Source organism: Drosophila takahashii, chromosome 3R (genome assembly GCF_030179915.1).
Source record: "Drosophila takahashii strain IR98-3 E-12201 chromosome 3R, DtakHiC1v2, whole genome shotgun sequence".
NCBI lineage: Eukaryota > Metazoa > Arthropoda > Insecta > Diptera > Drosophilidae > Drosophila > Drosophila takahashii.
The window spans coordinates 32,269,188-32,286,497 of NC_091681.1; the positions used below are offsets into that span (position 1 = coordinate 32,269,188).

The window sequence follows — 17,310 nt, forward strand, 5'->3', positions numbered from 1 at the left end:
TGGCTCGATGCTCGCTGCCCGGTGATTCAATAAAGGCGGCGACCAGTGGCTTGCCGGGTAAATAACCAAAATTACAAAACCACCGACTGCGCCAAAGAATTTGTGTCACAAGTTGCACAATGCCCAAAGAGCCGACACCAGACTACCAGCCGTACACACGGCGTATGAGCAACGAGTTGGCTGTGGCGAACAAATACCAAACCGCCGAAGAAGTAAAACTGCAATTTGCAAACGTTACATAAGTCTCGACTCGACTTGACGACCGGCTTGGCAGAGCCGCCTTGACGGAAGTCGGGAAAACATAGATCCAGGGGGAAAATCGCTTTTCCAAGAGCATGAAATTAGCTGCATAAAATTTGCAACAGAAACAGGCTAAAATGCGTGTGCGCAAATTTCAAACATGGTCAACGGCCACCGGTGAAGTATGTAGAGTAAGCCAATAAGTAAATTGGCCAAAAGCAACAACAAATGTGGTAGTTGGTCTCCAATCGGAAGTGGAATTTTACAGCCACTTAAATGGCAATTTAATGTGCTTATTTGTCCGCAAATTCAAATGGTTTGAAAGTGTAAATGAAGTGCGAATAATAATAATAGACTGGATAGTAATTTTATTAATTTTGTTTGCAGATACAAAATTGTCGAAGTTTTTACCACTCAATTAAAAAAAAATGAAAATCTTCATTGTTTATTTACAAAAGATAATACACTTTTTTAGGTGTAACAAATAAGAACTTACGACTTTTATTTTTTTATTTTTAACATTATTTATAGACCGTTTAAGTTTTTTAATAAATCTCATACATAATAAAAAATAAATACATAAATTTCCCTTTTTTGAAAAGCGCGCACTTGAGCATATATTTGTCTCTCTTTGCCTATATTGCGTATTCATTCGCTCTTGTGTTGGCGCCCCCTATAGAGAATATGAAGTGGCACGTGGGCGACATCTATGTGTATCATATTGGAATTACAAAGTGTACCATAGTTTATGGTTAACTGATTTATAGAACACTGATTTATAGCATTGTTATTTATTGCTCGTGGTGAAAAACCATCAAGTATGGCGCATTAATTCAAAAATTTAAAAAAAAAGTAGACCTTTTTGCAATCTTTATGAAGTGAGTAATTTGTAATTAATATTTGTATAAGTCTGTGTGTTGTTAGCAAACCCCTGTCAACCAAGGGACATTCCTTGCGATAAAGTCGAAATGGTCGCAGCAGAAAGTGTTTCCAGCTGTATTTATCCCTTGGGGGCAGCTTACTCTTCTACAGACAGATGCTGGGTTCAATGCATTATTTTCCCATCCATTGTTGGTCATCAAGATCACCACATTGTGTCCAGAAGCATGGCTAACGATTTTGTAAGTCCACTTGGGAACTGGAAGTTTTCCAGGTCCTAGGTAAATTTGAATTGGATTTTGATGCGTGTCATTCAGTTCAAGAACTTCCAATCCACCGGTGCAGACTTTCAGAACATCATATTGTCCGTTAGACACCTGATCACGAACCCATTTTTCTATTTGCGCCCATCTACCCCGATTAATGCTGGACGATTGGGCGATGACGTTTAAGTACTTGTTGGTTAGACCCAGAACCTTATAAAAGGTATAGTCCGCTGATGGAGTTAGATGACCCCGATCGAAGGAATCTGTTGATTTGGAAGATATATACGTCTGTCCTGTTCCCAAAAGTGTCTTAAACCTTTCATAGATTTTTTCTTTAGTAAACAAGGCCTCATCTGCAGGTGAAATGAGGTTATCGCGGTCCCAAGATTTCCTTCGATAAGATGCTGAATTTGTAGGGATAAATATATCAAAATCATTATGTAAAATACTTTTAAAACTTACTCAAATGGGTGGGATAGACCTTGTGAATGGAGAATAATGCCGTCATTGTTTTTGCGTCATAGCAGCTTCGATAGACCTCCAAAAAGGTATTTCCAAACGGAAAACCCACTTTATATAGGGTAAAAGCACAAGTGGGATCTCTTGCTACGGTCTCAATAGATGATTTAATTTCCTTTGAACAGTTTAATGTCGGTAGAGGCGGATTAAATAGACCGTTTGTCTGGCAAGTGGTTGAAAAGACAGGTGCATTGCCACCGCATAGCAGCTTTATTTGCTGATTATATGGAAACCGATCCGCGGGTAGTAATTCATAGCGGTTGTTAACGACGTGTGCAAATATGTGATTGGTCCATATATAATTCTCACCCAGCTGACAAAAAGGCTTGACTTGTCCCAAACCTAAAAAAAATGATATTTTACATTATTTGCATATTTAGTGAAAAGCTTATACCAACTTAGAAACAGGCACAGTGTAATAATTAGCAATCGTAACTCGTGCATCTTCACAGTATGAGCTTGAAAGTACAACTGATGATCGCAGAAAAACTGGATAGAAAGAAACCTCTGACTGATAAAATAAGCAACTGAATCAACACCCTCAATAAAATACACATCCTTTGTTTATATCTTATCTGTCAAGAGAGCGTTCTTTAATGAAGTATTTAATCAATTTATTATGAGCACCTCGTAAGGTTCAATGCAATCGAAAAATTCTAAGAATTGTCTTGCTCAAAAGTAAGACTTTACGGTTACCTCTTTATTTGTTTACATATATTTGCCATTTGTCATGTTTTTAAAGCATACTCTTGGGACTAACATTTCTAGTTTGTCTATTATTTTCTTATCTCTCCAGCTGTGAAATTCCCAAAATTGCTCAAGGAACTTTAAAACGTCAGTGATTACTGATTGGGTTAGGTTAGGATCTTTAGGGTTTCTACCAACCATTTCACTCTCTGAAATTTTAGCTCGGAGTCATGCACAGATAGTTTGGATAACTTATCAATCCTGCTTAATGCATTATGGTCATTGCTCTGATGCATTGATTACCGGCTTTATTCTTATCTCTTCAATTATGGGAATTCCGACTTTTCACACGACGCTTCGCAGGTCATTACTGATAACTTATAATAATACTATGTCTACTGATAAGCGTTCCTAGAAAAGTAAACAATATTTTTTTTTCGATTTCCAAACATACTTTTTTATAAATCAAAATTATTTTAAAAATACAATTTCATAAAAATAATATAAAAATGTATACTTTCTAAGTTTTTTCTTATAATTATGACAATCGATGCTTTAACCCATGTTTATGCTTTTTTTAGTTTATTTTTTTCTCCTTTTTTTTTAAATTTATTTTTTGTTTTCATTTTTATATTTAGTAACATTATTTTCAAAATAAGTGGCTTTAACAAACACCAGTCAAATGAGGAACGTTTCTTCTAATGAAATTGTATGGCTCGCAGCACACAGTATATCCCACATCCCTCGGACTCAAGTGGAGACCTGGATGACAATCGATCGGCTGGCAGATCTGATTTATGCCTTGCTGATTGGGTAGATTTACGTCATTGTAGGTTAACATCACCCATTTATCTCCAGAAAGATGGCTGACTATCTTGTACATCCATTCGGGAACGGGAATTTTGTTATTGTCCAAAAGGAAAATAGATATCATATTGTTATTATTATTGTGTTTCAGCCTATGCACTCCCAGTGCTCCAATGCAAACTTTGAGGACATCGTAAGTTCGACGAATTTGTACGTTGTTGATGACTGGATTATCAAAGTGTCCCTTCACCACATTGTTAACCCAAGTTTCGACGGTCTTCCAGTTGCCACGATTAACTCCCCGATATTGAGGGATCGCATTTAAATACTTAAAGGTGGTTTTCTTAAGCTCTGTGAACATGAAGGCAGAAGCTGGTGTCATGTGGCCACGATCAAATTTACACTGCGGTTGTGTTGCACCCAGGTTGGTAAGCAAGCAGGCTTGAGTTGCTCTTCCCTCGTAGGCATTATCAAATCCTCCACTTAGTCCATCCGCGTTCCACGGAGGAGTGGGACGTGGAGCAGCTAAAAAATAATGGGTTTTAAAAAAAATGAAGGCTATCAAATACTTTAAACTTACTATTTTCGTGGCGGTAGACCTTATAGATGGAATTTTGGAATGCTAATGTATTACCATCAAAACAGTTCCTATACAGTTCCATAAATGTTCTTTGGACGTAGAAACCCACCTTGTACAAGTGATAAGAATTGGGGCAGGAGGCATCTTTTTTTCTAACGCCCACAACAGTTGGTTCAAAAGGTGCTGAGCATATAGCCGAGTTTAGAGATGGATTGAAAACATTGTTAGACTGACACAGGAATCCAGTAGGTTGAACTCCTCCATTGCAAAGCAAGTAGATCGTGTGGCCATTAGCCACTATGTCACTGAATTGAATACCGAAGATCCCATTATTGTGGGTTAAATATATATTTTTGGACGCCAACAAATTCTTAGGAATAAGACAACTAGAGCTGACATTTCCTACAACTGAAAGTCGGATTAATTTCTGACGATAAACAAACACTCAATGTACTCACAGACAAAGAAACTCAGGAAAACACCGAAATATTTCAGATCGTGCATCTTCACAGCTCAGGCTCCCGGAGAGAACTAAGCAATAATCGCAATAAGTGGAGACGTTTTTTTACTTGGGCAAATATATACGTATTCTTAATCAGCATCAATTAGACTACATTTCCTTATCTCAATATTCTTCAGTAAGCTCGTCGCGGCATTTTATATTTATGGATTTGTTTTTTTTTTTAAGTGAAATTATGATTAATGATTTACGCATTAGGTGCCTCGGCTAAAAGGTCGGAAGGTAAGCAAACGATCATTATCACTTTCGGGTAGATTTTTACTGCATTTTTTTATTTTTACTTTTTGCAATTTTATTACAAATGTTGGAATATTTGTTGTATTTGTTGAAAGGGAGGATTATGTCAGCCAAGATCAGCAATGATCGAATAGATTGGATAACATATAACTTATTAAATCCTCTTTGAACTGAAATCATTTTCAAAACAGGACAGTATGTGTTTATTGCACTTTAATATTTATGGCCTGCTTTTTTCTTATATTATCTTATCTTTTCTTCCTCTCTCTCTGAGAATTCCAAGTTCACTCTAGATACTTTTAATAGTATTATATAAGTACACTGCAAAACTGCGTGGGGAAAAATGTCATTTACGTTACCGAAAATACAATTTAATAAATTAAACAAAAAGAAGAAAATATCTTAAATTTAGGATCTCAACAAACACCCGCCAACTTAGGAACATTTCTCCTGATAAATTCGGTTGGATCACAGCAAAAGGTGTATCCTGTAGCTGTTGTATATAAAGATAAGGGACAGGCGACCTCTTGGCAAACCGATGAGGAATTTGGCCTATAAGTTTCCCATCCATTGTTGGATGTTAAAATCACATACTTCCTATAGGTGGTGTCACTACGAATTATTTTGTATGTCCACCTGGGAACCCGAATTTTGGATGGCACCAGGTAAATCTGAGTAGGTTGTTGATTGTTGTTACTTAACTCCAATACACCCAATGCACCGGTGCAGACATTTAGAACATCATCTTGTACTTCTTTGACAGTTTTACGAATCCAAGTTTCGACAGTCTTCCAGTTTCCGCGGTTTATGCTGTAGTATTGAGGAACAACGTTTATATACTTGTTTGTCTGCTTCATGATCCTAGGGAAGAAGTAGTCGCCAACGGGTGTCAGATGTCCTCGGTCGAAGGAGCTACTTTTTATAGAAGCTATATAGGGCTGCCTAGGTCCCAAAAGTGCCTTAAACCGCTGGTAGATATTTTTATTCTGAAAGGAATCCGCATCCGCAGCAGAAATGATATTATCGCGGTCGAAACCCGTCAGCGGTCGATCAGAGCCTGGAGTTTTAGCGACAAGGGATTGAATAATAATAATAAACTGCATCTGACTATATCAACTTACTCATATAGATGGGGTAAACCTTATTGATGGAGAAATGTGCAGTTGCAGTTTTAATGTCGTAGCAGTTTCGATAGAGCTCCATAAACGTAGAACCAAACCTAAATCCCACCCGGATCATAGTGTGTTCACAGCTTGAATCTACGATTTGCTGAATAGATGGCTTCAGAGGAACTCTACAGTTGCTCGTGGGGAGGGGGGGATGAAATGTACCGTCCCGCTGACAAGTAGTTTTGAACACAGTATCGCCTCCATCGCAAAGCAAAAACATATTCTCACAGACGTGTAAGCGATCCCTAAGCAAAAGTTCATAGCGGTTGCCTACGCTTAGGGAAAATATTCGATCTGTCATTGTATTAGCACGCGATAGTTGACAAAACGATATATCATCGTTATTATTTTGAATCCAAAAGAACAACAGTGTTCCTAGCCCAGTTACTATAGCTCTTCCAACAGTTACAATATTTCCTACTACTGCTTGTACTTGTGGTAGCCTTAGCAATCTTCGTAGGTAAACTAAAGTCCTGGAGACCAAAAAATACATCTTTGAAGTGAAAGCTGAACAGTTAAACTGAGGATAAGTGCAAAATAGTCTGGAGAAAATTGTCTAACTGATTATCTAGATAACGGACTCATGATCCACACCTGCCACAATAAAAGAGAATTACTGTGTTTAATAATGAATTAAATTTCTGCAAACAAATTTAACCCGTTTACTTTTCGAGTAGCAGGTATACGAACTAGATAATGAATTATAAAATCTTGTAAGCTCAAATGGATTAAAGCATGAGCCGTACAAAACGAAATTAGTGTAAAAACTGTGTTTAATTACTGTCTAATAAGATAAGATAATCTTTCTAGTTTTACTAATATGAATCACGTTTAACAATACACATACAAGAAAAATATAATGTACTGTCAAGGTTCTAAGAATTAATTAGTTTAAAGCTCGTTATTATCTAAACGAATGTCGTATATATAAATGTGGGATAAACGTTAAAGATTAACACTCGGGTTCCTTTTAAAAAAGTGATTATTTTGGATAGTGGTCGTTATTATAATGCATTTACTGAAAATCGTTGCATTAAATGCCTGCCTTCTGCGGCAACGTCAAGCACACTGTTGGCCACTTTGAAGTGCATCACTGCTGCGAGTCAGGGAATCGGGCAAACCCGTCGCAGCACGCCCGCATAAACATGACCTGATTGATGTTGGTTTTAGTTGGCCATTTATTTGTTATTTGCACGTTACATGGCAGCCAGAGTACAGAGTGCAGAGCATCGAGTCTCTGGACGAAGGACGAAGGACCCCGCACCAAAAGCCAGCCGGCAGCCATGACCAAACCGATACCGATAGCAGAAAGGCCCTAATGGATGAGAAGCTATGCCCATCCTTAAAGTGCACTCTCGACTTTAAAGGGAATAAACGGAAGAGGGGGACAAATGCTGCACATTCAATTTGTCACATGCCAGGCTACCGCATATTTGGACGAAATATTTTCGAATGTGTCACAAATTTTACAGGGCGGAGAAGGAGAAGTAGGATGAGAATGCCCCACCCATTGGCGAACATGAATTATGCTTATCCACGTGTTAGGCACAATGGCCAGCCGACCTTCCGTCGGCATGGCCACAACCTAATATTAATTTGCTGATTTATGGGCGCCCAGGCCACAGTGAGGCAACTATAAATTTTAATGAAAATTTAATAAATGCGTCGGACAGAAGAGGGGCGCTTTTTTGCTCGGCTTTGTTAACGTGCGGATATTTAAGCAATTATATATGTTGGTGTTGTGGCTTTAAATGGCAAATATTTCAATAGTGCCAACAATAACAAGTCATTAAATATGAAAATAAACCGCCCTCAGGCGCAGACTAGGGGATGGATTAGAGCAGAATGTTGCGAATAAAAAATAAACCACCGACCCCGCAAAAATGAAGCCTCTTCAGAGCAGCCGCAAAAACAAACTGGCAGCCGAACAGCCAAACTGAACTCCAAAATCCACAGACGGAGGTTACACAGGAAACAGGAGGTTCACAGACGGTCGATACAAAATAGTTAAATATTTTATGCCACTGCTATTTTACGCTTGTAAATCAGAGTCCAAGCCGCAGGCAGACAGACGGTTCAGTGCAAAACCGAAAAGTTCGCTTCGGAAAGTAAGCTAAATAAGAGAGAACGCTATAGTTGAGTGCCTCGACTATCGGATACCTGTTACTCAGATGAAAGAAATGCAATGGAGATGGAGATATGCATGCAACAAAGCGACTGCTTGCACTGCTTAATTTCCATTATTTGGTCGTAACTTTTAAATAAATGTCCGATTTGAATTTTTCGAAATTTTAGCGCATATACGGACGGACAGACAGACGGACAGGCGGATAGATCGACTAGGCTAGTGATCCTGATCAAGCATATATATAATTAATATACATCATTTCCCACGAATACAACATACCCTACGAGTAAGGGGTATAAATAGTTGGGATTTTGGATTCGGATTTGCCAACCTGGCAGACCGCTTTTGCATATGTCTCCGGGATTTTGTATGAGTGCATGGGTCTGGGGGTCTACCATCCTCTGGCATCCTGACTCAGACCTCAGACCTGTTTAATATTAAAATCAAATTCCTCGAGATAAATTTAATTTTCGGCTGTCTCAACCATCAGATAGGCAAATATTTGCTCGGCCCAGGCATTTTGCATTGAATTATTTACCTTCGTAATGCAGCAGCCACAAGTTAAAGTAAGTAACATGAGCAGTAATAATACGATAAACGCCTGTAAACGGTATGCAACAAATTAACAGTCATAAATTATATTAATTGCATTGCAATCCGGTTAATAATTTAGACACCATTTCGGCTTTGGCCTAGTCACATGCCAAAGTGTCTCAGGTGTCGAAAGGCATACAATTCCATTCTGCTTTGGTTTGGTAAGAGGACAGGAAAAACATGCCTCTGGCAGCTTCAGGACCTGCTCTCATCCTGGAACAAACAAAGCCCCATTGAGCTTTGTGTGGTTTGTTTTTCTTTTCGGTTTCCCTGGGATCCTGTAGGATCCTACCGTCCCCCTTTCCAGTTTCTTTGCCATGACCTGTTTAAGCAAAGCGGCAAAACAATACAGGCTGTGACGGCAAGTCCGTAATGGATATCGATATTTTTCAGATAGTTGCAAAGGTGAAAGGTGGGATGGCTAGATGGTACATGGTAGATGGTACAGCGAGGATGCTACGGTTCCTGTTCCATCAAAGCGACTGCCTGACAGTCGGTACAGTTGGTTCTTCGTGCTGGCTTGCAGCGATTTTAACAAACAAATCAATTTATTTGCCAGATTACAATTTACGTGACTCAGTTACAAATTGCTTTATTTATTTAGTCCGGCACAATGAATAAACCAGGGTGGTGGTGGTAGTTGGGGTGTTTTTCAAAAGGAAGTCGAGCCTGAAACTGGACTAAAACAAAACGTTGGCGGGCAAATACATCAATTAGATACATAGCAGCCGACTAATGTAATGACTAATTGAGTACACGACATGTTCACATGCAACGTGGACTTGAAACGGGAATGTTGAGCCCCTAAGGCTTTCGGTGTCCGACTAAAACAATGGCCTAATCCTTGACATAACAAGGATAAATTAAATCGGAATGGTAAATCATCTTTCATATTCATCATGAAGGATGCAAGTATCAATTAATTTAAAGACCTGTCAGTCAAATCTAATTGAAAATAGCCTTGATCAAATCGATATGCGCATGGTAAATCTTTGGTATCTAAGCGCTTATCGTTTTCACCAAGAAATACTGGTAAAATTTATATTAAATAATATCATTTTGCCGATTTCAAAACTGGTAAACTTAGGATATGCTGTTTACATTTCAAACATATTAAATTGAGATGCCGCATATTAAGTCAAAATTGATACCAATTTTCAAAAGGAACATAATTATCAGTTTCATTTTGGTTTCTTACATTATAAGTTCTCTTTATCAGTTATCATTTTGTAAGTCATATCTGATGGTTAACATGTGTAAATGTAATTTAATTGAATAGTTTGATAAGTACAACCGCAGGCAAAAAACTGATAGCTTTTAGGGTCGGCGAACCCATTTTCCCACACCCAAATAAGAAATAAAGAACTACCATTTCAAGCTGGATATCCCTTTCAAATCGTTGTTTTCTCGCGGGCGAAAATGTACGAAATCAATGAGCGTTATGGCGCAAACAAACCAAAGCCATAGCCAACGCCAACCTTCTATGAATTCCAATTCATCAAGCCCAGAAAACAACAATTAAAAAGTGGGCGAGGGAATGGAAAACAAAGGGATGAGGGGCCGAGGCGGGGATAAATAATGGAAAATAAAGAGAATCGATCTCATTACTTAGCAACGGCCGGGAGCACAAAGCCAGTTGAAGTGGCTGTAAGTTTAATAACAAAAATGCTCAAAACATAAGCCACAAAGGCGGAAATCTCATAGAAATGTCCAGCGAGCGAAGGCAAACAGAACAAAAGTCTGCACAAAAACCCGAAAGCAGAACTCAATCAGGCATAAAACATTAAAAGCTCCCCAAGTAGCACGAAAGAAATGGCACAGCAATCGCTCGAAAGGAAAAGGAAAATCCAGCTATAAGGAGGAGGGGCTGGAGGTCCTGCTCCTTAACCCCCCAAAAAATGGCTGAGGAGGCGGAAAAGTGTAGCAGGAAAAGTGTAGCTGGGGAAACGGAAGCAGTGCAAGTTAAAGTTTGCAGCAACGGACTCCATCTTTGAATTAGTGAATTTCCGGTGGCAGCAACTGTAACTGCTAGAAATGTTTTTAATTCTGTTTTTTCTTCTTTTTTGTTGTTCTATTCTGCAATCTCGGTTGCATTGCAACAATTGTAAAGGCCAAAGGGAAAATGCTCCATCTATCTGCTGGTCATTTGTGTGCTTTCAGTTTTAGTTTTTGTTTCACTGGACAGCTGGTTGGATAGATAGATAGATAGATGCATCTGTTACTGTGGTTATGCGACGGTAATCATGATTTTTTGAAAGCGCGATATAGAATTATCGCCTTTTTATGCGAAATAGTTAGCTTTTCTTCACTCTCAGCTTATAGAGATGCCATACCGGTAAAAATAGTTGTGACTGATTTCATAAATAATAATAATAATTATTACTTAACAAAAAGATTGGTCTAAAAGCAATTATACTCGTGCAATAGAATCCTGCTTTGAGGCTGATACCAAAGTCAACTTTCGTGTTTTGCCAAATTCACGAATTGGCCGAATGCGTGATTTGGCCTTCGCATGAACATAGTATGTGTTGTATTTCTTTCTCCTTTTTTTGCGTTATAAGCAAAGCTTGGCTCAAAGCAATGCTGCAGTAGAATTTTGCTTTGACTACGATAAGCCGCGATCCGTTGCCGGGAAAATATGGAATCTGTTGGCCAGGCCAAGTTAAGTCAATGCAATCGGCCACGAAACCTACGCCCGAAACCCCACAAAAACAAACATTAAGACCGGCCACAAGAGCCATCAACATGCTGGCCCGCAAATCGATTAACTTTGGCTTCTTAATTAACATCTTTTGTGGTGCGGTCCATGGGTCCATTGGTAAACTGCCGACATGTTGCTTGAATAAATTACATGCGACAAGCCGCAACATGTTAATCCCCACGTCAACACACAGCCTCTGTTGATGGTTGATGGTCGATTCGATATGCACAGGCATCGCTCATTTAACTGCTTATCAAGTATGGATTGTGGATGGTGGACTGTGGATTGTCATGCGGCGGTCTCATGTCAATGCCCATAATAACAATAATAATAATAATAGGTAATTCCACAACCTGGTGTGCAATCAGCGGATGCGCCTTAATGTATGCAATGATTGATATTATGGCCGAAACGAGGGGTCGTGTTAGCCGAATTAGGCCATGTCGTTGGGCATTAGCTTTGGCAGGCAGATGGATTGGTTTGGTATCTGTATCGCTCTGCATTGCCCAAATTGTTTGCCTTAAATAATGCATTAAATTAAATGGCCCGACGTGGAGACTCCTGCAAAAGCAAACAGCTGCCAGGTAAGAGCTGCTTCCAAACCGTTTCGGTCCGGGTAAAAATGCCGTAAATGCAGTTGCAACCAATAACGAACAACCAACGAGCAAACGACCAAAAACCAAACCAAACCGAAGCAACCCAAAAGCCGAAACGCACAGGCAAACCCGCAAATTGCATACAAATGAAGCAATTTGCACTTGAGGCTGCCAGTGGAAGCCTTCCAGGCGAAATCAATTTTCAATTAAGAATTGCATATTTTTGTACACACTTTTATATACCTATATATAAAAATAGTGTATAGATACTCCTCACTCGTGAAGCTGGCTGGATTAATTGGAAAATCAAATTAAATTTCGAGGCTTAAGCACATTACGTATACGCCACGTTGGTCTCACATAAAACTTCCTTCGCTGCGCCGCTGTCTGCGCAAGTTAAGGCATTTTTAACAGCTTCCGAGGAGCTGAGCTCCAGTTTGAGTTGAGCTCCCATCCCCCGAAGCCATCATCCCCATCCGTACTTTTAGCCATCGGCTGTTGCTCCTCTAAAAGCTTTGCCCCATTTGCAACAACAACTAAAAAGCAAGAAGAACAACAGTTACAATAATGGCAAACCCAGGAGATAAAAAGATAATATCCATTTGTCTGTTTGTTGCTTGTTTGCCAGCAAAAGCAGAAACAAAACAAACGAAGTAGCAGCAGCAGCAGCAACAACATTTTAAGCGGATTTCGCTCTGCTGGCTGTCAACTTTTGGTCAGGATCGACCGCTTGGTCCATTTTAATTGATTTGCATGGAACATTTCAGCTGGCCAGATGGATTTTGGCGGTGGGTGTGGCTCTGCGGCTCAGCAACCATTGGTTTTTAGTTTGCATTGGCTGCACATTTTCGTTGATTTTCGCTGATGTGCCGAGTTCAATCCCAAAAGTTGAGTTTTTGGCCGGGACAATGTATTAAACCGAACCGCCCAGCGATGCGTAACGCGAAAAAACTCTAATTGGAATGGATCGGCCGGAAGGAATGCTAATGTGCCGCATAACTTTGGAGGATGAGTATGGTATGGTATGGTATGGTATAAATCCCATGCTTATATACAGGGAGGAATGTGTGTAAGCTGCGCAAACACATTTGTCATCCAACGTCATCCGGCTTTATTATAATGTCATCAGGGCTATGGCAAGTGTCAACCATTAAAACCGAACATCATCATCTATTTAGAACGCTTTTATTATTGTTTCTGTTCGGGCGCAAAAATAAAAATCCACATCGTTAAAAATTTGCGCAACGCCACCGACATATTGGCTAAAGTATTTCATCAAATTGAATTCAATCACGTGCCAATGATCAATCGATACTGTCAACGTAAAAATACAATGCCAACGCAGGAGCCATGAATGAAGCATCGTCTAACTGGATTGGAGCTTTCGGGTCGACTTTGCTTTACTCTCGGCATTCTGGCTGATTGAATGACTTTTGACATTAGTGCACAATGTCGTTAATCAAAATGCTTTCTCGAGTCTCGGCCAATTCGAGTTGCTAGCATCCAGCATTCAGCTGCCGAAAATCCCGAACATCCAGAATCCCATACATCCAGCCAAACTGGCAGCCTAATGCCTGGCATGTGTCGAATGTCAATGGTTGGCTGGTTCAGGGTTCTACGGAGCAGGGAGCTATGCGACCTATGCCCAAATCAGGGCACCCACAACCACCTACACCCACACTAATTCAATGAGATGGCTTACACAGACAGCAGTGGCATTATGACATGCCAGGGAATTCCATTTAGCGACCTTGAAGTGATTTTTGGCCAGCCAAAATGTTTTGGGCCACTTCATTGAAATCGCCGGCTGTCTGTCCTTCTGTCTGCCTGTCTGGTTGTGTGCGTGCTGCAAAGTTAATTCTGGCACAATAAAAATCTGTTTTATGGCGCCGAGTGTGTGCCTGCTCATTAAGCATCTTCCGCTGGCAAACAGCTGCGAATGTGTGAGATGGGCGAGGAAATAGGGGGGTTCTTAGGGGGCCATAAGCGCACTCTTATGTAAATGTAGCCAGGCACGAACCGAAGAGGGGTTGCTACTGCTGTTTATTTCCTGTGCACTGGAAATAATGTAGGTATATTTATAAGTGTAAATAAAATAGTAAATAAATTTTAAATATAATATATGGAATACTTACCTTCAACCTCATAAAAGAAAATATTATTTTTTAGTTTTCTTCTTCAATATTAACTTAAATATAACCCCACAAAGTAGGCAAGCATTTATACAAACTATAAATCCTATGTAACATTTTACATCAATATTTTACAAATTCTGAAAATTATAAAATTTAGTTTAAATTTCTTAAAAGATTTTTTAAATTATTTTCTCTGTGTGTATGTTGGTGTGTGTGTCTGCTGTCCTGCTGTCTGCACGTTCTGGTGGTGCATGCATTTCGTAGTAATTGTGTAAACAACCTCACACACACGTTCATACAACAGACACTCCCGGGTGGCCATATGCCAGCCCCCCCGGCCACCCTAGGAAACCCCCCTTGATGTTGTTTTTGTTGGTACTCCTTAGTCAAACGCATAATTATGTCACGTAAGTTTAGAGCAGTTAACTGTGATGTTGCAATTTAGTAGCAATTCACGCTCAAGTTTGCAAAGAGAGTCTCGACTCGACTGAAGTCGCCTGGAGTCGCCCCAACCTCTGCCAGCTCACCAGTTCACCAGCAGCAACGACCCGCAAGTGGCCTTTAGTGTTTTACGGTTGACAGGCTGTCAGCTTGTCCTGGCTCAGTGTTCCGGGCCAGAGTGTCGAGTTAATATGACAGAGCCTTGTTTGCCGGTCAGCGGTAAGAGCGCTCATACGCCCCATTGGCCGATGGCTCGACTTTGGCTTTTCCAGCCATTTTAATTGAGCTGAAAATCACTTAACCCACTTTTGGCCAACAAAACTAAACCGAGAGAATCAACACAAAAAATAAAATGGTAAAAAGGTAAGGGGAATGGGAATGGGAAAAGTGGGCCAAGCATAAGTGCATAAGCACCCAAACTGGTGGAATAGAGACGCAACATCCATTATTGCGGTCATTATGCAGCTGGAAAAGGTGAGACTGGCAGCATGTGTGCCCTGCCTTTGGCTGAGTTCATGAATGCACTCATTTGGTTAGATAAGTGTGCAGTGTGAGCTTCTATTTGCTGTTAATGGATTACCGCAGTCGGAAAACTCCGGGGGATAAAACTTCTAGGGGCTAAATCAGATTTGAAATGAGATTTACCAGAAAGAAGGCTTGCCAGTACAATGGGTAAATTTTAAAAATATTAAAATGGTAAATAAAAGATTGGTAAGTAAAAAATATTACTTGTAAATTTAAATACTATAGATCTATAAGAAAACGCCAAACAAATATTGTGGAAAATTTCTAAGGGCAACCCAGACTGGTTAAGAATTTGTATAAAAATGTTGAGACAATTTAGATTATTATTTTATGAAAAAGAAAAGTTTTAAAAAATGAAATATACTATACAAGGCTTACAAATAATTTATATATATTTTTTTAGGCTATCCAAATATCCTATAATAATACAAATGTATTTAAATTTATCTGATTTATACCATTGTGCAGTTTTGAGCAAAATTACCCACTCACCCAGTTTAAGATGCATTTGTGCACGTAGAAGAGAGAAAAAAGCTGTCGAAAAACAAAAGGAATCCGAGCCTTTCCTGCCGAATGTCTGCCCGAATGTCCCTACGTTGTTTTGTACGCCATCTTTTTAGCTGGCTGCAATAAAACATGCTCAACTATTTTGCATTTATTGCTGCAGTAGCTGGAAAGTCCTTAGTCCTTTTGTCGTGAATAATTTATGAAAAACTGGGGAAAAATAGATGCACATTGTTTAGCCGGCATAGAACGGCATTGTCTCACTCTGCTCGCTAATAGCTCAAATATTCAGCTGCAAGAGCTTCCCATCTCGAGTCTCAAAGCTTTGTGCCGTGGCAGAATGAAAAATTGAAAGTTTTCCCTGCCAAACTGCAGCTAATTTCATCTGCAAGTGGAACTGAAGCACCAACGGACTAGAGATAGATGCAAATGCTTATCGCGAAAAAGTTGAGCCAAGTATTCCATTGTGTCTTTGTGATCCAAATTCGAAACGAGACTCGAAGCTGCTAAAGCATTTAAAACTACGGATAGAAGATAGAGGGGTGGAAGCCACAGATGGGGTAGAATTTTCGAAAACTGCTTCGGGGCGACGACTTCTATGCTAAAGTTTGCTAACTGTTTGTCGGATTAAACAAGCTATATTCCCTCTTCTTTTTTTTTTCCAAAAAAACCTTGCATGCGAGATAAAGGCCACTTATGAGGCACTCGTACATACACAACAAAACCCTCGGGGCAACCAGTTGGTAACCAGTAAGCAAAAAGTTAACAAGGGCCCCGGAATAACTGGAATTGGGCGATTGACCAAATGTTTTACCACTTTTGCGGAGAGTGGCAATTAAATTCAAAACGATGGCTGCCAGTCTCCTAATAATTTCGTCAATGAATTATGACAACAAATTGGTAGTTAGAAGCTAGGAGAGTTAGGAAAGGGCCAAGAAAAACGACTCGTGGCACATGGCACATAAATTCGGAGCCAAATTATATGGCGAGTGTAAATAGAAGGGGCGTTTCTGGGGGGCTGAACTCAAATTTATGAGAGCCACTCAACCGAGTTTCAAAGGGTTTTCGTTTTCGTCGGCACAAAAGTTAAACAAGTCAGAAGGCAAGCCAAGTCCTGAGATCCAGAAAGGACTAAGAATGTGTGCCACGCCCCTTCCTCCCAGGTTCGGAACGGCAGGAAATCCGCAAATGTGCAAGTTAAATATTGAAAAGTATTTGTTGATTGTACGCAGTAAACGAACATTTTATTGTATTCAGGGCGCACTAGCACTCAAAGGCAGCCCCAAAAAGTCGATTGGTATCCGGAGGGGGAGGGGGTTTTGGAGCTCGAAAGCAGATTACCAAATCGTAGCAATGCCCCAGAGGCGCCGATGCTAAAAGGTAATGCACACACGTGTAGCTGCCACAGGAACACGATCCCAGAAACACTGGACAAGGACATCAGACTTGGACATTCGACAATGAAGTGAAGACCTGCCTGCCTGATGGCCCGGCCTGCCTTTTCCTTCTAATCGAATTTAAATATTCAAATGCTCCCAAGCTCCTTGGGAATCTCAAATGGAATGGCTGGAATTTTTGTAATTTAGCTTGCTTACTGCCGATGAAGAAGCCGAGATATGCATATGAAAAATACACAAACTGATTGCATTTCATTTGCATCCAGTATTCATTTGCATTCGCATTGTTTGCCGCAAGAAAGCTGCTCTGCTCAGCCGAGGCTCCCAAATAAATGACAACGTTTCTGATCCCCAAAAACTGCACACACAAGTTCTCTGTCAAATG

At 39.9% G+C, this 17,310-nt stretch overlaps 3 protein-coding genes across 3 annotated transcripts; all 3 read right to left on the minus strand.

Moving 5' to 3' along the window:
• Nucleotides 1-1,099: 1,099 nt before the first annotated feature.
• Nucleotides 1,100-2,381, minus strand: LOC108057506 (uncharacterized). Its single transcript, XM_070217265.1, has 3 exons — nucleotides 2,303-2,381; nucleotides 1,848-2,246; nucleotides 1,100-1,789 (listed from the first exon to the last, which is right to left on the minus strand). Exons 1-3 carry the CDS (start codon nucleotides 2,346-2,348, stop codon nucleotides 1,161-1,163), a joined length of 1,074 nt encoding a protein of 357 aa, XP_070073366.1. The 5' UTR covers nucleotides 2,349-2,381; the 3' UTR covers nucleotides 1,100-1,160.
• A 775-nt stretch (nucleotides 2,382-3,156) lies between these two features.
• LOC108057510 (uncharacterized) lies at nucleotides 3,157-4,521 on the minus strand. Its single transcript, XM_017141786.3, has 3 exons — nucleotides 4,437-4,521; nucleotides 3,979-4,386; nucleotides 3,157-3,923 (listed from the first exon to the last, which is right to left on the minus strand). The coding sequence occupies exons 1-3, from the start codon at nucleotides 4,480-4,482 to the stop codon at nucleotides 3,256-3,258; spliced, it is 1,122 nt and encodes a 373-aa protein (XP_016997275.2). The 5' UTR covers nucleotides 4,483-4,521; the 3' UTR covers nucleotides 3,157-3,255.
• A 535-nt stretch (nucleotides 4,522-5,056) lies between these two features.
• LOC108057508 (uncharacterized) lies at nucleotides 5,057-5,978 on the minus strand. Its single transcript, XM_017141784.3, has 2 exons — nucleotides 5,857-5,978; nucleotides 5,057-5,792 (listed from the first exon to the last, which is right to left on the minus strand). Exons 1-2 carry the CDS (start codon nucleotides 5,972-5,974, stop codon nucleotides 5,152-5,154), a joined length of 759 nt encoding a protein of 252 aa, XP_016997273.3. The 5' UTR covers nucleotides 5,975-5,978; the 3' UTR covers nucleotides 5,057-5,151.
• Between the last annotated feature and the right edge of the window lie 11,332 nt (nucleotides 5,979-17,310).